This window comes from Eurytemora carolleeae, unplaced genomic scaffold, assembly GCF_000591075.1.
Source record: "Eurytemora carolleeae unplaced genomic scaffold, Eaff_2.0 scaffold554, whole genome shotgun sequence".
In the NCBI taxonomy this organism is placed as follows: domain Eukaryota; kingdom Metazoa; phylum Arthropoda; class Copepoda; order Calanoida; family Temoridae; genus Eurytemora; species Eurytemora carolleeae.
Window position 1 is genome coordinate 108,642 of NW_019396483.1, and position 23,805 is coordinate 132,446.

Consider the following 23,805-nt stretch of genomic DNA (forward strand, 5'->3'; position numbering starts at 1 on the left):
CATTTAAGATACGTCTTGAGAATGAGGGGGTGGTAATGTACGCTAGATTAAATACCTGATTCACAACTGCACCCTTTAAACCTTAATATCATCCGAACTGTGGAAGACATCTTCGTTTTTCTAGTTTTGAAAAGTAAATTTTCTGAAGTTTCTCCATTTTGTTCTGTATTAAGATATCGTGATGCCCCATTTTTTTTATATATTCAAAAAGAGAAATGGTGAAGTCTGATCTTCTGATCTCAGTTTTGTTTGATCATTATTGATCAGACAAAACTGTTGAGAATCAGAAATTCTTGATCAGACAAAACCGTTGATAATCAGACATTCTTGATCTGATAAAACCGTTAAGAATTAGATATTCTTGATCAGACAAAACCGTTGATAATCAGACACTCTTGATCTGATAAAACCGTTGAGAATTAGATATTCTTGATCAGATAAAACCGTTGAAAATCAGATATTCTTTATCAGAAATTATCGCTGAGAATCGCAAATACCATTTTATAAATTACGTTTACAGTTCCTCAGATAATCTTATAATTTCTTTTTCAAGAGAAAAGGGTCTTAGTACACTGCACAGTTGCAGTGTTTCCTGGCCATGGAAATATTTAAATCACAATCGTACTTTAAAGATTGAGAACAATATATGTGTGCTTAATAAAATAATTATTGATATTATTTTTTAAATAAATCAAATTATTAATATTTCTAGTTTGCATACTGAACTACAGTGTACTACGGTTCTGTGATATCTATACAGGTAAAATATCGCATAGTACAGTACAGTAGAGTACAGTACAGCACAGTACAGTGCAGTACAGTACAGTACAGTACAGTATTAATTGATAATTGTCGCTGACGTTTTTAGTAAAATGGAATTGTTTAAACTTTTCATCGTAAAACCAGATACAGAAGACGATAATCATTAATTTTTTCGGATACCACTGTATGATGCGAATTGTAGTTAATAATTTATCTTTTTAAAGGGACAGTAGGATTTCTAAACTACACATCTTTTTATATTCGATATTTCGGTCCCTTTAAACCTTTATTTGTGGAGATATTTTCGGTTTCATGAAAAGTGATCAATTCTGTCATTTTCTTTTTATGTCTCTGCAAGAATACGCTAGTAAATATCTGGGTACCTTTGTGAATCGGGAATTATATGACCATGTAAAAATACATTTGTTAAGTCAGCTGATTAATTTCGAGAAGTTGATTTTGCATTCAATCAGTTAATCAAGTAATTAAACTAATAAATCAATCAGTTAATCAAGTAATTAAACTGATCAATCAATCATTTTTAGAAAATGTTTTTATAGTTTAAACTTTTCTACTGGTCTTCAGGACTCGGTATAGGGGAGAAGAATAGAGATAGAAATCGTTTTAAAATATTCCAGTTTTATTTTTCATGTAAGAATTTGAGTTTTCCATCTATCATTATAGGATTTTATTCACATACTATACATAAACATATACTAGAAAACAAAAACTCTGACAAAAGAGATTAACTCAATTGAAAAAATGTTTTTAAAAAAAATATTTTAATTTTTTGTTTATTATTACACTAAGTATTTTTTTCAAAATGCAATAAAAGAGTATACAATTTCGAAAGGTGTTCGGTAATTTCCCAAGGGCGATTCCCCTTAAATGAAAATTTTCTATTTGGGAACTTACAAAACGTGCAATTTTCTAAGCAGAAACTTCCCAAAGGTTAGGATATGCCTTCTCAGGCGCCGCAGGCTGTACTGGGGTGGGGGTGCGAGCGCTGCGGCTACGTCATACTTTGGAAGTTGCCACTTGGAAAATTACCCTTGTGAAGTTGCCACTTGGAAAATTACCCTTGGGAAGTTGCCTCATGGGAAGTTGCCTCTTTGGAAAAAGCCTTAGGGAAAGTACCCAACGGCCAACACCTTTCAAAATATTCGAATATCGGAGCCTCTAAAAATTGAACAAGCCTTTAAATGTTTGAAAACTAATAAAATAATGATGCCCGTCTCTACTGAGGAGAGAAGTAAATAATTTAAACTTTATTTTCCTCGGGTAGAAACCTTCACAGCCTCACAACTTCTAGCAAATTCGAAATAAAATAGCTTTTTAAAAATGATGGTGGAAGGTTAGATAAGTTTCTTAACACTTAGAAAAGAATTTCGATTTGACTGTCTTTAGCTCAAAAACGCCAGAACAGATTATAATCCCATTAAAGGGAGTGTAAGCGTAATTATAATTGGCCCTTGCATGTCCGATTTAAAACAGTATACCTTTAAACCTTTGATTGATCACTTGGTTTGCAAGCTGTTATATTTCAGAAATATTAATAAATAATTACTTTCTAAAAGTCACAGAAAATAAATATTGATATTGAAATGTTTGATTTTTTATCGATGATTACAAGCTAGTGTACACTACAGTTTTACGGATATTAGTTTTAATTAGAGTTCCATATAATTATTTAATTGAAAACTAAATATCTGAAACATTCCATCATCAGAAAGTGAAGAATACGACATTTAATGAATTCTTTCGATGTATGGCTTATTTAGGGTTTAACTGTAGAGTTTCTAAATTTTAATATTAAAAAATCTTGAATTCTAAAAATAGTTGATATTTTGAAAAAAATCCCTAATCTCAAAGTATTTAAAAATAGATGCTGCTTTGTAAAAAAGCGTTTTAAAATTATGTTAACAACAAAGTTTGTCCGCAAAACATAAAAAAATCATTGCACAAAAAAATATTACATTTTTGACGAAAAGGAGGGACAAGGGGCTATATAGCCGCCCCCCCCCCCCCCCCCCAGTTGTCACACTAAAGTAGTAAAAATGTGGAGGAATTCCATTAGTGAAACAATTTCCAACAATTAGTAAATTCTTCTCCCTCTCTCTTTTATAAAGAACATCAAATATTTTCCTGATCCAGTTTCCAGAATAATTTCAATTACAGTGATAATCATAAAACTCTGGAATAGGAAGACGACTTTTAGACTTAAGTTATGACTTTAAAAAGTCCATTAAGCATGAGACACAGGTTGTGCAGTTTAAACAGGCCCATTTAAGTTAATAAGTGATTACATAAATTGCTAGTAAAACTACTTGCTTTGTAACAACATAAGATACATTTAAAGGGAGTGTTCGCGAAAAATGAAAGGGGGTATATATAGGCTTAATGCGATAAAAAGCGCTTTAGATCGCTACTAATCTTACTTCTATCTGTTGCGTCTATAAGAAGAAAATTGTTAAAAGCGACTCACACAGAAGAACGCAGCGTCCATACAAATTCGGAAAGATGCAACATTCAACTCTGATCGTTAACAAATCAATTTAACTCCAAACAAATCATTCAGATATTACAAACAGTAGTCATCGATTATTTTTCGACGCATTCGCATATAGCTAATATTTCATAATATTTTTGATTTAAAAAAAAAATAATTTTCGCTGGCGCAGGATTTTCGAACATTCCTGGAAAATATGAAAATGTCGTCCTCATCATCAAAAATCCTCGAAACAGATATAAATGTTTTCAAAAGTAACTCTCAGATCATGAAAAACTTTTGCTTAAATGTCGTCTTAATATTCCAGTTTTCTGGTTCTCACTGTGGCAAAGTTAAAGAAATAAAAGTTATATGTTAATGAATTATAATATGCAATGCTCATTTATTAAAACAACATGAGAATTTAAACAGACCAATGTCCGAATTTAATGAATTTATGCCGCGCCTCAAATCCCCAAAAACCGGTTTCAATTGAGTTTAAATCTTGAAAAATTTAATACAATTTTAAGTGAAACCAACCATTTTTGAGCCCCCGCTTAAATTTAAGCCACGGCTCAAATTCTTTAAATTATAAATCAAGTTTAATATTATTTCTTTCAGACACTTTACTTGACCAACAAAGTTAAATATTGAATTCATCCGAAATCTGCATTTGGACATACTGTAATTAGCATCTAATTAATATTATTGATTTTAGATATTAATTAGATAATTAAAAGCCCGTATATCTAAGCTAAAATTCAGGCCTGTCAGTTTGAAGTTTGAATCAAGGTTGTTTATCAGGGTAGCTTACTCTCAATTCGCTCCTAAAGGTACGGAAAATGTCGTCTCCTAGGTAACGGAAATGACGTCACTAATCCCTACACCCGCTTCTATTACTAAGTAGACGACATGGAACGTATCGAGAGTAAGCAACCTTACAAAACAACCATGGTTTGAATTTTTTTATTTTTATACTGGGACGTCTTTGAATTTTCATGTTAAATGAGACAACCTGTATATGTTTAGGTTTACTGACTAGCTGGGTCACCATTCTTGCAATGTCGGCGCTTCCTCACACCATCAGATCCCTCTTTCAGATGGTCGGAGCCATTGGTTAGTTTATTCTTACAGGGTGTCCCGAGAAACATGACATTTAAGATACGTCTTGAGAATGATCTATAGTTTTGTAAATATTATTTGTCTACTAGCTTGCAACTTCTGCTTTGCCTATAAAAAACAAGGTTTCCCATAAAAGTGAACTTACATTACGTAGAACTTTAAAACCAACAAGCTCTAAGAAACATTTTCGTGGTTTTGCCTAGTTCCCAATCATAATTTTAGGCAAATAGGTCAAAGGGATTCATGATTTAAGATCGGACATCCAAACAAACAAACAGAGAGACAGAGAGACAAACAGAGATTACTACTTTATACTAGCTTCGTAACCCATGGCGTTGAGTTGTGTTGTGATTTCTCAGCGCTTTGTCGGAAATTATGATAATTATGATTTTAGCTATTTTTCCCTTTAAAAGTGAACTCACTCAACTGATAATCTCAAAACCAAGCAAAGAACATTCCTGTGGTTCTAACAAGTTCTCAAGCAAATTTTGAGGCAAATCTGTCCGTGGGTTCATGGGTTATGTTCGGACATTCAAACAGACACCACACTCCTGTATGCCTAGTCCATTAGCGCCTGATCCAATCAGGGTTCAGTCATGTGTTAGTTCTCTATTCTGAACCAATAGAAATAGTATGACGGTATTATCTATCTTTCTATCTATCTCATTATCCAATCAGAGTTATGAATCCTTCAATCGGCGCTATCATTAAAGGGAAATATTTACTTCCACTGAAACTATAGTGACCAAGAGAGACAAAAAGTAGTTCAACGAACTTTGCCTTCTCAGGATCGTCATGAGACGCGTGAAGCATTATGTTTAGTATAATATATAAAGCATAATTTAACATTTCGCAGATTTCTTTTTTTTTATCTAAGGATTTTCAAAAGTTATTTTTAGGAAAGTTTAATTTTAACCACCCATACACCGCCGCCCTGGAAAAGTGAAAGGTCAATCGAACCCGATAGATTTGGTCGGTTTGTCGGTTATTGAATACAAATAATAAAAATCTAGTTAGTAGTTAGCAGTAAGAAAATTGGTTTTGAGATTTAAATCTTATATGTTTTGAATCATAACTCCTCTCATTAAAGATCTGAAGAAGAATTTGTCAATTTCAAGTAAACGGATACGTTTACTATTTTTTTCTTGTGCGTAAAGCCAGAACCAGAACCAGAACCAGAACCAGAACCAGAACCAGAACCAGAACCAGAACCAGAACCAGAACCAGAACCAGAACCAGAACCAGAACTAGAACCAGAACTAGAACCAGATAGCTATACGAGGTCACAACTCACAAAGCTGTATCAGTAATGTCGCATAAGTTTGACGATAAATGTAAAACAACAAAATGCCAAAACAAAAGACTAGAAATTTTTGACCACAGGCAAAGCTCCATTATCTCTAATCTACAAATTTAAACTACACCATTTATATATGTATTTATATCTTTGTGTGTGAATAAATCTTTATATATATATTTAAAGTTGTAATCTCTGTTTGTCTGTTTGTTTGTTTGTCCTATCATAAATCAGGAACCCCTGGACCAATTTGCCTCAATTTTTGAATGGGGAACTCGATAGGACCACGGGAATGTTCTTAGCTTAGATTTGAGATTCAGATATGAGTGGTTTGACTTTTATAGAGAAAAATAGCTAAACTCGAAATTTACGACCAAGCGCGGGTAAACGGCGTGAGTTACAAAAAGTACTCTGGGGAACGCTGGATCCTCAAGATCGTTCAAATATATTAAAAGTAGTAATCATTGTTTGTTTGTTGGTATGTTCGATCATAACTTGTTACCACTTGACCGATTTGCCTCAAGCTTTGATTAGGGAACTTTAAGAAATTTATTTTTAAGTAAGTTGACTTTTATCCAGTAAGTTTAGTTTCCAAATTAAGCTGGGTTCCCATAATAATTAATGAAAGTTTCACCTTAAAGAATTTGCTAATAAAAACTTTAGGAAATTTGTTATGATTAAAATTAAAAAAGACTATCGAAATAACGTTAGTAAAAGAGGTAAAAATAATAATGATTTGATATTTGACGTATGCCTTGCAGTTTCACCGACGCGAACCAACAACTTTAAATAAAAGGAACTGTATTAAATATATAGTGGTTTATTAAGTTTAAAATAAAAGTGTGGAGAAAACGACTTCTTTCTTTTGAATACAAAGAATTTAAATTTCATTTTAATATTAAAAAATTGGAATATTTTAAAATGTGTAAACAAATTTTTTTGCAGGAATATCGTTGGCTGTACAACACAATTCTGGAAGCTCATTAACTCAGGTCATTAGGTTTTATTATCTTAATGAGCGCTTTAATTACATCTTTAACGAGATGATATATAATTTTTCTACTCAGATTTTAGCAAATAATTCTTTTGTTTATACTATGTTCTGAATTCTCTTTACAATTACACATTGTAAAGTGTTATATTTTATCATTTACAGTTGTATAGCTTTACACTTTACAGTTGAATAGCTTTACACTTTACAGTTGTATAACTTTACACTTTACAGTTATAAAGCTTTACACTACAGTTATATAGCTTTACACTTTACACTTATATAGCTTTACACTTCACAGTAGTATAGCTTTACACTTTACAGTTATATAGCTTTACACTACAGTTATATAGCTTAACACTTTACACTTATATAGCTTTACACTTTACATTTGTATAGCTTTACACCTTACAGTTGTATAGCTTTACACTTTACAGTTATATAGCATTACACTTAAAACTTATATAGCTTTACACTTTACATTTTTAAAGCTTTGCATTTTACAGTTAATAGCTTTACAATTACAGTTATATAGCATTACACTTAAAACTTGTATAGCTTTACACTTAACATTTTTAAAGCTTTCATTTTGCAGTTGTATGGCTTTGCATTTTACAGTTAATAGCTTTACAATTACACTTTACAATTACACTTTACAATTACACTTTACAATTACACTTTACAATTAGAATAATACAGTTTGCTTCACTTTTGTATTTTCTGTATAAATTTATTAACCAACAATTAGAGATTTGATATAGAGAGGATGTAGTTCGCGAATTTTACGCTTTTTTGCATGCAATCACTCATATTTGTATCGCTCTATCTCTCTCTATATATACTCTGTGTTTAACCAAATTTATGTATAGACGATATAGTTCCTCTCAATATATACTCTGTGTTTAACAAAGTTTATGTTTAGACCATATAGTTCCTCTCTATATATACTCTGTGTTTAACAAAGTTTATGTTTAGACGATATAGTTCCTCTCAATATATACTCTGTGGTGAAACAAAGTTTGTACGATTTAGTTCCTTCTATTATATATTTATGCTCTGTGTTTAGACGATACCATTCCTTGTTGGCTGTTGTGTTCTTCTTATATCTTGGATATGGAGGTGTTCAGCCCACAGGTACCGGGTGTCCCAATAATTAGGGGTACAGGGTGTCCCAATAACATGAGTACAGGGCGTCCAAATAAATAGGGGTACAGCTAGGGTCTCCCAATAAATAGGGGTAAGTGGCATCCAAATAAATATGGGTCAGGGTCTCCCAATGAATACGGGTACAGAGCATCCAAATAAATAGGGGTACAGAGTCTCCCAATAAATAGGAATACAGGGCGTCCAAATCAATAGGGGTACAGAGTCTCCCAATAAATAGGAATACAGGGCGTCCAAATCAATAGGGGTACAGAGTCTCCCAATAAATAGGAATACAGGGCGTCCTAAAAACTAGGGGTACAGAGTCTCCCAATAAATAGAGGTACAGGGCGTCCAAATCAATAGGGGTACAGAGTCTCCCAATAAATAGAGGTACAGGGCGTCCTAAAAACTAGGGGTACTGCAGAGTCTCCCAATACATAGGGGTACAGAGTGTCCCAATAAAAAGAGGTACAGACCGTCCAAATTAAGAGGGATGCAGGGTCTCCCAATAAACAAATTTACAGAGAGGTGTTCCTGGTGTCACAATGAAGAAAGGGTCAGGGTGCCCCAAAAAACAAGAATACAGGGTGATTTCATGATTATTTGAAAAATTAGTGTCATGTTCTGTTGAATAATTTATTCACTTGTGAATCTCTTTAATGATAAGCTTAATGATTTATTCATTCATTGCTTAACTAAAAAATTGGAATAATTTCTTTAATTTAATAATAAATTGATTTAAAAAGTTATTATTTTCTTGTTTAATTAGCTTCTCAGTTTTCAAAATATTTCAAAATATTTTTTGATGCAATGGTCAGCGTTTATGTCAATACAATAAAGACGTATTTTCTTTTTAAGTTTTCAAGTAAACAGAGAGAAGCTGTCAATTGACAGCTTCTCTCTGTTTCCATGTTTATATGTTTATAATCAAAATTGAAATCGAAAGTCGTCTTCAGTGCACTGATACAAACTACGACGACTTTATGTTCAGAAGTTTCTACCCGGGTTGGAAGTATCTCGGATTATACTGTATTCCTGGAGTTCTGGTAACTATTGCAGGTATTAACAAGTCGTCTTCATTCTACGCGGCATTCATCACACTTTTACACTTAAAGGGATTGTAATTTCAAGGGATTAACTATTTACAACGATATCTAACTCGGAAATAGCGGGAAAGTATTTTGCTAATCATTTAAAAGCTATTCTCAAAACAAAAAGCTTAATTATTAAATTGTTATTTCAATGAGTTTTGGGTGTCGTTAAAGTCTCCTTTTTAATATTTCCCGCCAAATATTTTCTATTTTATGTTCAGGTCAACTTTGTCTTCAGCTGGCTCCAGAGCACACCCACCAACAGTACCTACACGCCTCCTGGCATATAGCAAAGGGTGTGGCACTTATGCTCCTCCTACCTGAAGGTCCCTCCTTAGACGGTAATATTCCATGTACAGAGTATCCCAATAAACATGGAAATTGAGTGACGACTTGGAAGTCGTCTTTGGTCTTCGTTGCATTTTATAGAGGAAAGAAATATGATATTATGTAATTTTGCCAACACAATGAAGAATGCGAAAATACTTAAAATAAATTTTAAAAGTTTAAGATTAAACAAATAATCCTGATAATATATAAAAAAAATGCTTAAAATAATATCAAAATATATTATATCCTGGGATTTACCAAGGTCGGTCTACTTAATCCTTTCTTGAAATTTAAGAAATTGTGTTTCCAATTTCAATATTTTAAGATTTCTTTTATTTTAAATATGCGAATTTTCGACTTTATTTGTTTAATTTGAAGAAAAAAGACAACAATTATATCTTCGCTTAGTTCTCAAGGTGAATCAACAAACGTACAGGGTGTCCCACGAAACATGACAGTTGGTGAATAGATTAAAATGTCTTCTTCAATTATTGTTAAGTTGTTTAAGAGAATGACAAAAAATATTAAATGGCCGTCATATTTTATTAAAATCAATTTCAAAGTAGAATATATTTGATTAAAAGTTTTGTTCACGAATTAAAATGTAAAGTCTTTTAAATATATTTCTAAATATACAGGGTGTCCCACGAAACATGACAGTATGCAGGACGACTTGAATGTCGTCTTGATTTTTGATATAATTTGCTGCGTTTATTTGTCAAAATATGTATATTTGATTTCTATATGTATATTTATTGGATTGAATTGATATTTTAATTCCGTTGATTTTTAAGCAAAGCTTTTTTATAATTCTTTGAAAAAATTGTATTTAATTGAATTATTTAAAATTGTATTGCAGTTTTCCCTTTATTCAAAATTTACCTTTTGTAAAAAATAGAAACATTGATAATTAAATTGTTATACTGCAGAGGGAGGACACTAGCTACAGGGTTATTCACAAAGAATCAGACTGTAAAGACGACCTGAAACTTTTCAAATATTCCTGCAGGGTTAAATTAAGTCTTCTACATTAAAGATAGTCTTTAAATGGCTTATTTATTATTTATGGCAATGAGGAAAGAAGGTTTCAAGTTGCAGTAATTTATGAAATTACGCCTAGACGTTCCTGAAGTCTCATCCTTTGTGGGTAACCCTGTATATTTAACACTGATGGCACGAAACCCCAATTACAAGGAAGTTCATCATATATCTGTATCGGAATATTCACACTGAATTGGAATATTCTGTCTTATTTTGATCTCTCATTCAATAAACGTCAAAAATGGCGTAACAGACATTACATATTTGAAAATTTTAAACTGAAAGCACAACAAAAAAGCAAATCCATATTCAATGGATGAAAAAAGGATTAAGGATCACTGAAATCTCTTTAGATTGACAACTTAGTGTGTCATTAATTAATAATCACTAAAATCGGGGTGCGGGCAATTTGAAACAGATGAACAAATAGCAATCACTTCATAGATATATTGTTATTTAGAACCTAGCAAGCCAGCTCCAACATCAACATCTGGAGCCACAACAGCTTCAAGAAACCAGTTAAATCAGTTCCAGGTTCAAATTATAAAATCGCCATTTTTCTTTTTCTTTGTGATCCAAATGTTGCAAGCTCTCACGTAATAATCACACAGAATCTTGTCAGTTACATTTTAAAATCTGAAACTACATGTTACATAATATACACTTCTAGGACTACAAAAATGTGTAAGTAATGTAGTGAGGTAAAATCAAAGACTTGCGGCGGCACACTTTAAAGTTGATCCAGCCTTTAGATGGAACTTTTTACAGCAGCCTGGATCAATGTGAACATTTTCAAGAATCAATCAATCTGAGATAAAAACTTATTTAAAACATATATTAATAACAATACAGATAGAACACTAGATGTCGTCTTTTCAAGATTTAGAGGTTTTTCGTTCACAATAATACTAAGGTAGAAGCTCAAAGGAGTTAAGCGCATGCCGCATAAAACAGGCTCTCTCTCTGTCTTGTAATTCAACGCGGCCTGCGTGTAACTCCTTTGGGCCTCAGCCTCATGGTTATTGCAGTGTACGAAAAACCCCGAAATCTTTAAAAGACTACATCTAGTGTTCTATCTGTATTATAATTCATCTATGCTCTGAAACTTCTTTTAATTTAAAAATCTATTTTGAAAAGAATACAACACTCTTAAATACAACACTCTTTAAATACAACACTCTTAAATACAACACTCTTAAATACGTATTTTAGAGATTATTTCAGAGTGTATAATTTCAGATTGTATAATTTCAGAGTGTATAATTTCAGAGTGTATAATTTCAGGTACCAGAAGTAAGCTTCAAACATCTGACCGACAGTAATCAAAGCAGTGTAGACGATATGGCAGCTGTTACAAGGTAAATCAGTTGTTACAAAGTAAATCAGCTGTAACAAGGTAAATCAGCTGTAACAAGGTAAATCAGCTGTAACAAGGTAAATCAGCTGTAACACGTTAAATCAGATGTTAAAAGGTAAATAAGCTGTTAATAGGTAAATCAGTTGTTACAAAGTAAATCAGCTGTAACAAGGTAAATCAGCTGTAACAAGGTAAATCAGCTGTAACACGTTCAATCAGATGTTAAAAGGTAAATAAGCTGTTAATAGGTAAATCAGCTGTTACAAGGTAAATCAGCTGTTGCAAGGTAAATCAGTTGTTGCAAGGTAAATCAGTTGTTACAAGGTTAATAAGTTGTTATAAGGCATATCAGTAGTAACAACGTAAATCAGATATTACTTAAACTTTAATTTAAACTTAATCATATATCTATTTATATCGTTTAATTAATTTATTAATTATTTTAGAATGGTCCCTGATGATAGTGCTTCTCAGCATCAGTTGTAATTAACTGATTATTATTAATAATTTTATGATAATTATGAATTATCTGATAAATCAATCAAGTTAATTAATTGGTCTTGATTATCAATTAAAAGTAAAAAAGTGATTTAAATTTAAAATATTACACTAACGTTAATACTTCACAAATTTTTAGAATTCAGTATTAATGTACATATAATGTACAAACACAATAAAATGTATAAATGATGTATTTGTAAATGTAACTACAGGGTGTCCCATCAAACATGAAAATTTAAAAGTGACAAAGTATGTAGCTCTTGGGAAAAAAACTTGTAAAATACCGCTCAAAGCAGAATAATCAATGTTTTACTCAGTCGCGTCTTGAAAATGTCATGTAAAGTGGGACACTCTGTATGCGCAAACTCTTTGTTAAAATTAAAACATGTTAAAACCATGGCATTATTGTAAACCATGTAATTTTTTTGTTTTTAAATGTCTTTTTCCCAGGGTGTCTCACTTATTATGAAAATCAAGAGATCTTGTTTAATAGCTTTCTAATGGCAAAGTGTGTAAATAGAGCGGGGGAAAGCAAGCGGCCAAAAGCCACATAATTTTCCCCATCCATGCCACATATTATGTAGCTTTCTTATCTTTCCACAGCCATAAGCAACAACTGTTCGGTCTCCTATATCGCAACATTTCGGCAATTATTACGTTTTAATTTGCCGGAAGACACAAATGTTGTTGCATGGATGACCGAAACGGTTGTGGCTGGAAGCAAAATAGCTAATATGCGGCGTGGAAGGAAACATGTTGTGGCTTATGGCCGCCTGCCTTCCTTCGCTCGTATAAAGTGTGTTAGTTTGTTTGCAACGTTTTTCATTTGATAGACATAAAAGATTGCAAAGTCGATGTGTAGATCATCTCATGCCATTATATATTGGGACACCCTGCACCCTGCCAATATACATTGGACACCCTGTACTCTGCCATTATATATATGCGTTTCATACAGCACATGTTAAAGGCGAAAATTTATCTAATTAATTGTCATGAATATAACGTTTTATGGAGATTATAAAAAAAAAAATTAAAACTGAATTGGGTAGAAAAATAGTTCAAATGAGCAAGAAATGCGTTGATTTAAACTACAGGATATGACGTCATGTCAGTAGTTCAAATAAACAATAGTTCAAACGAACAATAGTTCAAACGTACCATAGTTCAAACGGCAGTAGTTCAAATGCGGATCCACCGGATAGGCATAGATCGTAACTAATGTCGTCTTCTCCAGAAATCCAGTATTTTTTTTAACCTGTTGACGATTCATTACATTGTCTTTTGTACTGGATAAAATAGTTATTTAAGAACAAAACAAGAAAACCCCTTTAGTTTTTCTATCTTGAAATATTCAATTTGTCCATAAAAGTGACTAGTGAAAAGACAATGAACACAATTAACAGAATTCATCACTTTTAAGTTGAAATAAAGCTGATATTTCCCTCGTTGTAACCCAAATAAATGTTTAAATAGTACCCTTGTTGATAAAACCTTTAACGGGTTGGTAACTTGAACATTAGAACGTTTACTTTTGGTTTGAAGTATATAAAGTGTTTATAAGAAGAAAATTAATAACTCAGAAATCAAAAGAGTTAATGTCCTGTTCATGTCTTCTCTACAGTCTCTACAGTCTCTAGAGGCCTTTCAGTAGTATATCAGTTGATTTAGAATAGAGAGAAGCATGTTTTAAGATCTAGGGAATCGTAATGTAAAAAAATGAGCCTTGTACATGTCTTCTCTAAAGTGAGTAATCCATGTATGTTTTGTTCAATTGAATTAGTAAAATACGATTCCATACAATGCATGCATGTCATAACTGTTGTTTGATGGAAATGCAGGGCAGAATTTCGCCACGTTGGAAAATGTTAACAAAAGCCTGATCCATCGGGTTCAGATATGGTAATTTATTGATCTCTGATAAATGTAAGAAAAGACTTAAGTTGTTGGTAATATTGGCTGAGAGAAGTCTTATACTGTGTGTCCTAATAAACATGGCCGGGAATTAGAGAAAACTTTAAATCCTTATTTTCAAGGAAAATGAAAAAAGGATAATAATCTGTTTGGTTGTTGCATTGGTTGTATGATCTATGGCTGGTCAGAAATAAAAAATTGATTCACTCAAAATAATTTTTAAAAAGTTAAAAAGAAATTTGTAAATGAAAATAGGATAGTCTGCGACAATTTTATTGTTAACATTTCAAAATGTAGGGAAGGTTCAGAGATAAATCCACCAAAAAAAGCTTAGACTATAAAAAACGAGCGCGAAGAGCACTGTTAATATCCTAGTAATTAATAAATAACTAAACATATGATTACTGTATATAGTAGAACAATAAGGGTTATTTAACAAGATGATTTGTTCTTAAAAAAAGTATATTTTACAAATTTTGATTAAAAAATCTGAACACAATCAAATAATAATTTACAATCTCTATGAAAGTCAAACTTTTCAACTTATTCTAGGAAACTTTTAGGAAGAAAAACTTCGATTCTTTTCAGCAGATCCTGAACCAGATCCTCCTTCTCCTTCTCCTTCTCCTTCTCCTTTATATTCTCCTTCTCCTTTTTATTCTCCTTCTCCTCTTCCTCATTCTAGGCACATTTACATTTGAAATTTGACATTTGACATTTGACATTTAACATTTGACATTTGACATTTAACAATGACATTTAACATTTAATAATGACATTTAACAATGACATTTAACAATGACATTTGACATTTAACAATGACAATTGACATTTAAAAATGACATTTGACATTTAACAATAACATTTGACATTTAACAATGACATTTGACATTTGATATTTGACGCTGAAACAATTAATTTTATTTTATTTTATTTTCAAGTTACTGTTGACACTATTTTTTTCTGACATCATCAAATGCATTCAGTTTATTGGTCATACTGCAGTTTTTGTGAATTCTTTCTAAAAAGCCAAAAACTTTATTTATAGAAACTGAGCGCAACAATCAATACTTTTGGATGAAAAAAATGTTAAACCTCAAAATCTGAATCTGTCTCTGCACTGTGTTTCAAGAATCCTGGAATAAAAGAACTACGAAGAAGAATGTACAATGTCAGCAACCCCTCAAATCCTAAAAATACAATGAACGGTTGAAAAATGGTGATATTTTTGCGGAAACGCCTTTTGAGTAATATTATCCCAAAGCTATTACACTTATTAAAGGAACTGGAAAGGAAAATGAAAGGGGGTATAGGCTGAAACCTGACAACTCAGGAGTTGAACGATACATATATATATATATAAGACATTTAAATGATGTTCCTGTCTAGAGAAATTGATATAAAACTGTGTCAAAATTATACCAAAGCGTATATAAATAAGATTTTGTATAGGATTCGTAGTATTTAACAGACCATATTCAACAATTACGCAACCAATTTGAAAACGACGATATCCGAGAGAAGCCTGAGAAACTCGTATTGCTCCTGTTATAATTTCATGATTTTTATTTTGCATTTTTAATAGATATAATTGATAATATTATTACATCACCAGAACTCCCATCAAATGGCAGTGCAGTATCGTAGTCACGTGTCTCCGTCTATATTGTGACAAGTAAATTGCACTGTCATTGGTGGTAGTTCTAGTTACGTAATAAGGACATATAAATAATATTTTCAAATCCGTACAATCCGTACAATTTGAAAAAAATCCGTACAATCCAAGCAATTTTAGGGTTTTAAAAAATATCCGTTCAATCCGTACATTTAATAAATAATTGATATTTAATAAATAAATTGTCGAAAAAAATAAAAGCCACAATTAAAAGTTGAAAAAGAAGATGGGCACGAAGCGCCCTAAAAGCCTTGTAATAAATAAATACATAAATAATAAGTTTATATCTGGATTATCATTCTGAAAATTGATGAACAATAAATAAATTGCTAAATAATAAATAACCGATATGATAATTATTAAAAAAATTGCCAAACAATAAATAAATTGATCAATAAATAAATAAATTAATCAATAATAAATAAATACATAAATAATGAGTTTTTGATAATTGATGAATTATGGATTAATAATGTAATATGATCAATAAATAAATATATGGACGAATAATAAATAATTGATAATTAAATAGATGGAGAACTAACCAGGAGTAGTGAAGTATCCGGGATAAACAGTCAGTTCCTCAGATTCTGCGAAAAATGAGAAGTTAGATATTTAAATCATTTAAAAGCAACAATATTTTACCTTGATATTTTGTCAAGAAATAAAATTAGACTAAACACCTCGAAAGGTCAGTAAAAGTTGCTTAAATCGAATCGAATCAAAGCAAAGCAAATCAAATCAAATCAAATCAAAACTTAAAGGACTGTCTTACTTCAAATAAGATCTGAAATTTTTATGAAATATACCTAGAGCTTGAATGAAGGGTTCTGCTACACTAACGATCTCAGAAATCGTCAATCTATAAAAAAGGATTGAATGGAGTGTTCATTTATTTTAAAAGGACAGTAAACGTAGTTTCAAGTGACTCTCAATGCAAAGAGGACAATGCCCAATTTACAACTGTACCCTTAAGACCTTTAAACTTATCAAAACCCGCTTGTATTCAGCAAATTCAAGTAAGCGCTGTGTTGAGTTCAGACACAGCTCACACTTATATTTGCAGCTGAATACAAGCAGGTTTCGATAAGTTTACACGCACCAATCTCTAGTTTGACGTGAATGATATTTTCGTTTTTCTCTTTTAAGGTAATAAATTGTGTTAATTTTCTTCTGCACAATCCCTTTAATAGGAAATAATCACAATGCAAAATTATCAATTTTCAGATAAAAAACAAGGACATAATTCAGTAGGGTAGCAGAGAGTATCTAACATGCTCTTTATTTTAAATGACTGGTAAGGTTTTGTTAAAACCATGTCTGCAGTCTCCATACAAGATCCCATATAAAAATGGAACGAACTTGTAAACAAGTACCTGGCCTAAAATAATAATAAACAATAAAATAATTTGGCTCAATGAGCAAGAAAAATCCATTTCTGCTTTTTTCCTTTCAACTTTCTCGTCTGGGAAACAGTTAAATTCAATTCCGCAGGGAAAAAAATAGCGCATTAGTTTAAAATAATTGATGTTTTTGATCTTCATTTAATACAAAACAAAACAACAAAAAATACCAGTGGAACATTAGAACTACCTGATATTTAAGTCTCCAGTCTCATCGATATGTTTTCTGTAAAAAAAACATTTGGATAGTCACTGCCATTTTTATAAATTTATTAAAATCGGTTTGAATTCATGTACATTGTACACAGTACAGTGAGACCCATAACACTGTGGAGTAAAATCTAGTGTATTTGATGTTGAATAAAGCAAATTGTCTTTCTTATGACTTGAAAATCATTTATGTTAAATAAGTCTGTGTACACTGTATGCTCTGTTTCATGTTCATTGGTTTGTAATCATAAATGAGGTCAACAATCGTCAACTTTTTCCACAATTCTAGGGGTCCCACTGTAATGAATTAATTATTACTATAATAATTTTACTAATATATAAAGCTCTTCGCTCATATATAATATATATTGCTAGCAATAGATGGCTAAACGGGGTTGGATCGAATTGACTGGAAATTGTAACGGCTAACATAAGCTAATTTTGTTTAAATTCCACGAAGAGTGACATAAACTTCAGCTGGTTCTTAAAATGTTTTAACGTATTGTATTATATTATAGGATTATTTTCAGTAATCATGTTAACAATTTAGAAAAAACGAAATAAAAAATTAATGAATAAATAAGAAATGAATAAACAATGTTTTTTTTTTATCCCTGATACAAGTGTATGTAGTTTTCAATAGAAGAACTGGTTCCGAGTAAACGTTAATTCCATCTCCTTTCTAGAATATGAAAAGAATACAGTGGTATAATGGCCGTCCTCCTTTTCATCAATTTTGTAATTGATTGATTATCTCTTAAGTGTCCTGAGCTGAGAACTCTTGTTTTATGATCAATGCTTGATCTCAATATTTTGTTGATCTGCAGATTAATTTTATATTCATTCGATATTTGTACCCTGAAGGAATAATTAAAATGAAATGATTAAGCATTGATTGTTAAATTAGAAGTGCCCCCAATGGATATTGGGATCAAGCGATTTGGAATATCCAACAAGTATTCAACACAAAAAAATCCCTGTCTTTCATTCCTTAATTTTCTTGTTGCTAGGTTGTCATTTAAATTATTAGTCTTTCATCATTTAAGTGGTAATCAAGGTTGAAGATTAACACAGTAACCGTCAACAATCAACTAATATTGCTAAGTTATCTTCTGGAGATTTGAAAGAGCTGACGTAAATCTGTTCATTAAAAGGTGTCCAGAGCTGAAAACTTTAGAATTGGATACCTTTAATCCCCTACTTAATCTTCTCTTTTTGGATTGCTCTAATGAGAGTTCGCTCATTGATTTCGCGGGCTAAATTTAAAAATTTCTCGGCTTCTAATTGGCTGCTTGAGATTTTGTATGCGCCACTCTATTGGTTGAATTTTACACAATTTCCAGAAAACAAGCTGAAGATTAGATTAATCTTGAGATAAATAAGACAAGATCAAGCATTGATCTCGATATCCACCATTCTTAAGTTTTCAGCTCAGCTCTGATACCTTAAATAGAACATGAGTCGTGAACTTGTAATCCTCCGGGTTATAACTAGACAATTATTCAAAATATCAAGATGAAGAATGCAGAAAATCGAACATGAGTAACTTTTTTTAAAATTTACCACCCCCACCACCACCCCGCCCCTGTGGCCTAAAGTCTATGCGATTCTTGAAGATTTAGGAGACAATTGAAAAATTGGAACTCGGTCAATTGAACCTTCGTTCAATACCATTTACCCAAAACTACATTTCTCTTTAAAATCAATTATTTACCCTAACAACCATTAAACCATTTCATTAAACCATAATTGTGTGGTTTGATGGCTAAAAGAAATTTGTAATTTCATTATTTCTTGCTCCTAAATCTTTAATTTCGTTAATATATTTATATATATATATATAAATAGGATATTTATTATTTATATCTTATAGCTGGAGCAAATTGGTTGAACTTTTTTGAGGGAACCTATAGGTACCCGAGGGATGAAAAATGCAAAAAAAAACTCTTTCAAAATTCGAAAGGTAGTTTTTTAGTTTTTTTTTAATTCCACGGGCAACGCCGGGCGCTTCAGCTAGTTGCATATATTGCTTGATATTTTTTCCTGAGTCGAGAAATGTTAACAAGCTTGTTAATCGGAGAAAATATTTCAATAATCTCGGTCAATTCTCTCAATCCATAATAGATCACATTTTCAATTCCTTTTTAACACTCGCATTTACCAATGTCGTAGAAAAATACAAAAATAAAAATTTAAACAAATTGACTTTACTTTAAAAGCTTACAGTAATTCATCTGAATCGTATGAAAACTAATCATTGTGTTTTAGATATATCCTGATATTATGATTTGTAAAGGAAATAAGATAAAAATAGAATACGATGATTTAGAAAATAATGCGTTTTGTTTTTCCTAATGACGTGTTAATTTCTTCGTGTTGTGATATCAATTGGGAACGTTTTATCTGAGCAGCAAAATTTGTTGCGGCATTCCTTACTTCCACGTCCTCATCCTGCAGTTTAAAACAATCTTTTATAAATAAATATAAATCCACGTCCTCATCCTGCAGTTTAAAACAATCTTTTATAAATAAATATGAATCCACGTCATCATCCTGCACTTTAAAACAATCTTTTATAAATAAATATGAATCGAGAATGCATCACAAACAGTAATTAATAGGACTGTGCTTGTGATTTTAAGTGATCCTCTATTTAATGTCTGATTCACAACGGCTGAAAAGAGCGTATACAGGCCGGGGGGGGGGGGCAAGGGGGCAGTTCCCCCTCTAGACCTGTAAAACTCAGAGTTATCATACTTTTAAAATCTGAAACTGAAGAGTGAAAAACATAAAAAAATAAGTTTGCTGTTTTTTTCTCCTAGTTTTGTTTGAAGGAGATATAAAGTAGTACAAACAAGGTACTTGGAATTTCTTTACAGTATCCAAGAAGCCAAATGTTTTGAATTTACAATTCAAATTTTGCCCCCAATCTCATAGAGCTCCAAAGGGGGGGGGCAAAAAAAATTAGCCCCCCCCCCTAGATTTATTTCTGTATACCCCTGCAACGGTATCCTGAAGCAGGATAATTGAGAAATAATTAATTTTAATTCAGCAATTTTTTCAACAAAAGGTCTTTTGAATGAATCATTTAATAGCTCTCTTGATTTTCCATCGAGAGGTGTAAGTTATTCCACCCCCCCCCCCCCACAGAGAACAAAAAATAGAAACAGGGAAGAGAAATAAAAAAAGAAAAAGCAGGAAAAAGAAAATAAAGAAAGATGTTTTCCCAGACAATTAGAAAAAGTAAAAAACTTCAAAGTTACCTAGAAGTTAGAACAGCAGGAAAGAGAGAAAAAAAATTTTTCTTAGAAATGTAACAAAAACTTAAAAAATTCAGATTAGAATTAAATTTAAGACAAAAAACTGTTACCTGTAGCAGAGTTAGGGCAGCATGAATGAGATTCATAAATCCATATTGAAGAATTGGTGTCATACTTCCTCTAGAAGTGTTATCATTACACATTATTTACAATTTTTTGGGGGAATTTAAAATTTTTTACGAAAATCTTAAATTTTTGTAATTTTAAAGGGACCGTTCACTTATTTGGGTAATTTCATGGTAAACTAAACAGCCTATTAGATGTTAATTGGTATCATTCTTACTTTTTAAAGATAACTGTGGCCGGAGAAAAAGCTGATTTGTATTTCAGAATTCCAGTGCAAAGGTACGAAACCTTTGCCTTCTGTTTCTTTGGCTAGCTCAATGTGCAATACAGTGATAGTAAAAACAAGAGCATTTAACAATCCTGTCTAACTTGAGCTTCCTTACAAAATGTAGTGAAATCTAACTCTCTAAATTAATCTGTGAGAAATAGTTGAACTAAGTACGGCTGATTCAACTAACTCTTAAGTAACATAGTTTGGCAATCTTATTGGTCGAAAAAAAAATTTCCTCAGATTTCCTGACCTACTAGTAGTGGTTTTTTAGGACTTAAAGTTCTCCAGTAAATTCAATAACTTCAACAGCAAATTTCAAGCATCTGGTCACGATTTAAATTGCACCGCAATATTTCCAATTCAGATATTTTTTCTTTAAAATGTGTTCGAAATATAAATGAAAAACTAACCTAATGCTGCGATGCTTCATACAGGGTGCCAATGCTGTCAAACAAGCAGCCGCACTCAACCTGTAAACAAGCATATATGCCCAATTTCTTAGTCAGGTAGAACCATAGTCACAATATGGTTACGCTCTGCCAGATAGATAGATACTACCTATGGTAGCATGTTTAAGAAATTGGACCATACAGAATGTCAGTTAACAAGATCCAGCTGCTCGACAAACCAAGCTACCTCGGTGTCTAGAGAGGGAACGATAACGATGCAATAAATAGGTGTAAATTTCATGTTCCGTTAATTCTAATAAATATATGGATACTAGATGTTTATATCTTAATGGGTGTTAAAAAACAAAACAAATACTTGACATTTTTCTCCCTCACAGGCTAACTTATGACCGATGATTATGAAATTAATATTGCGAGGTCTGTTTAGGACTATGTCAAACCTGCAAATCTAAGATTGGTCCAGAACTGGCTTAAAAATTACAAAAAACTGTTTAAAGGTTTTCATTATGACTCAAAAACTTTGAAAAGTTTTGTTCGTTACCAGATTAAAAGTTCAGGGTTGAGGTTATTTGACTCAACAGTGGTACCTCGCATAACCATGGGGAGGGTTAAGGATGCTCATAATTACAAACAGATGTATCCAAAAGCTTTTGATTTATGTTAAATTTAAAAAATGCGCGAACTTTTTGTTGTTGTTGTTTTATACTGTATAAAGATATTAAAAGTTAAAATATAGGATATTAAAAGTTAAAATAGAGGATGGCCGCGCAGCGCCCTAAAAGCGTAGTATTAAGTAAAATTGGTTTGTGCAATTGCTGTATATTATATTGATTTGACTCGTCACTATCGTAAGAATCATCTTTCTATCACTTTATTACCTACTATCTTCAACACAACTAGGAGAAGAAAACTGAAGAATATTTTCAGAATTCTGAACAAAGATTGGAACATATTCACTCATATCACCAAAAAACCAGGCCCAGTCGTCCTGGAAATATAATAATATTAATAATAGATTAATAATTGCAATCAGGATCAGTGTTTAGGAAGCCGATTTTCGAGATGTATGGACTGATGCTAACACTGTTCCGCGAGGACAAAACAGATATCTGCGCTATGGACCAAGAGGCCCTCTGCAGATCAACCTACAAGTAACAAGTAAGTAAACCAGGGCCAGTCGTCCTGGAAATATAATAATAATAATAGATTAAACCAGGCCCAGTCGTCCTGGAAATATAATAATATTAATAATAGATTAAACCAGTCCCAGTCGTCCTGGAAATATAATAATAATAATAATAGATTAAACCCGGCCCAGTCGTCCTGGAAATATAATAATAATAATAATAGATTTAACCAGGCCCAGTCATCCTTGAAATATAATAATATTAATTATAGATTAAACCCGGCCCAGTCATCCTTGAAATATAATAATATTAATAATAGATTAAACCTGGCCCAGTCGTACTGGAAAATAATAATATTAATAATAGATTAAACCCGGCCCAGTCATCCTAGTAATATAGTAATAATAATAATAAATTAAACCCGGCCCAGTCGTCCTGGAAATATAGTAATAATAACAATAATAGATTAAACCAGTCCAGTCATCCTGGAAATATAATAATAATAATAATAATAATATAATAATAATAATAGATTAAACCAGTCCCAGTCATCCTGGAAATATAATAATATTAATAACAAATTAAACCAGGACTGAGCCTATCATATGATTAGAGAGTGGTAACCAGAAAACCAGAAAACGTTTGTTATCTTCTTTTTTATTTTGAAATATCTCAATGGATTCTGATTTACTTCTAGAATGTGCACTGAGATTTAAAAGTTTAAAAGTGTGTGGATATTGTACATCTTAAATGCTTGATCTCAATATCCAATGTGGGAACTTATAAATTTGAAGATCAATACTTTCTGCCTAAATTAAAGTTATCCCTAAAAAATATGAACACCACGGGATATTGGAAAGGAATTAATTTAATCCGTAGATTTGCATAAGATGGAGATCAATGTCTGATACCAAGAATCAAAACTGTCTTCATTTTAAATACTTATATCTGAAGTTTAAATAATTCCAAAACACCTTGACAACATTTGAATATAGTCCTATTTCAATTAATTATATATAAACGGCTGTATGTTTGTTTGTATCCAATAAACGTCAAAACGGCAGAAATGATCGGGACCAAATTTTGTGTGGGACCTCACATGACCACAGGGAAGGTTTGGAAATGATCAAAATTTCAAAAAGTAGCCTCCAACAAAATTCAAATGTCATAAATTTTTTAAATCTATGAAATTTTTATATAAAATCCGCGAACTTTTTTGTTTGTTGTTTTAAAATGAATACAAAGAGAATATGTTCACAATTAAAAAAGAAGATAGACGCGAA

The 23,805-nt window shown here is 31.8% G+C and overlaps 2 protein-coding genes across 2 annotated transcripts in view; one reads left to right on the forward strand and one right to left on the reverse strand.

The window, feature by feature from the left end:
- Positions 1-708: 708 nt before the first annotated feature.
- Positions 709-13,097, forward strand: LOC111704103 (transmembrane protein 8B). Its single transcript, XM_023476238.1, has 9 exons — positions 709-760; positions 4,280-4,366; positions 6,615-6,661; positions 7,727-7,794; positions 8,798-8,865; positions 9,119-9,238; positions 10,729-10,802; positions 11,553-11,626; positions 12,072-13,097. Exons 2-9 carry the CDS (start codon positions 4,312-4,314, stop codon positions 12,109-12,111), a joined length of 546 nt encoding a protein of 181 aa, XP_023332006.1. The 5' UTR covers positions 709-760; positions 4,280-4,311; the 3' UTR covers positions 12,112-13,097.
- Positions 13,098-14,484: 1,387 nt separating this feature from the next.
- LOC111704113 (uncharacterized) overlaps positions 14,485-23,805 on the reverse strand; it is a 36,664-nt gene continuing 27,343 nt past the window's right edge. Inside the window, exons 36-47 of the mRNA XM_023476249.1 lie at positions 22,274-22,383; positions 21,396-21,455; positions 20,699-20,768; positions 19,680-19,779; positions 19,372-19,468; positions 18,773-18,818; positions 17,943-18,010; positions 17,309-17,344; positions 16,525-16,577; positions 16,261-16,305; positions 15,136-15,230; positions 14,485-14,721 (exon numbers count right to left, since the gene is read on the reverse strand). Coding sequence (XP_023332017.1) covers positions 14,584-14,721; positions 15,136-15,230; positions 16,261-16,305; positions 16,525-16,577; positions 17,309-17,344; positions 17,943-18,010; positions 18,773-18,818; positions 19,372-19,468; positions 19,680-19,779; positions 20,699-20,768; positions 21,396-21,455; positions 22,274-22,383 — 918 coding nt within the window. The 3' untranslated portion in view covers positions 14,485-14,583. The remainder of the gene's footprint in view (positions 14,722-15,135; positions 15,231-16,260; positions 16,306-16,524; positions 16,578-17,308; positions 17,345-17,942; positions 18,011-18,772; positions 18,819-19,371; positions 19,469-19,679; positions 19,780-20,698; positions 20,769-21,395; positions 21,456-22,273; positions 22,384-23,805) is intronic.

Coding starts and splice junctions, on each gene's coding strand:
- LOC111704103 (XM_023476238.1), top strand. CDS start 4,312: ATGTCGGCGCTTCCTCACACCATCAGATCCCTCTTTCAGATGGTCGGA. Junction 4,367..6,614: donor TCAGATGGTCGGAGCCATTG/GTTAGTTTATTC, acceptor ATTTTTTTGCAG/GAATATCGTTGGCTGTACAA. Junction 11,627..12,071: donor GATATGGCAGCTGTTACAAG/GTAAATCAGTTG, acceptor TAATTATTTTAG/AATGGTCCCTGATGATAGTG.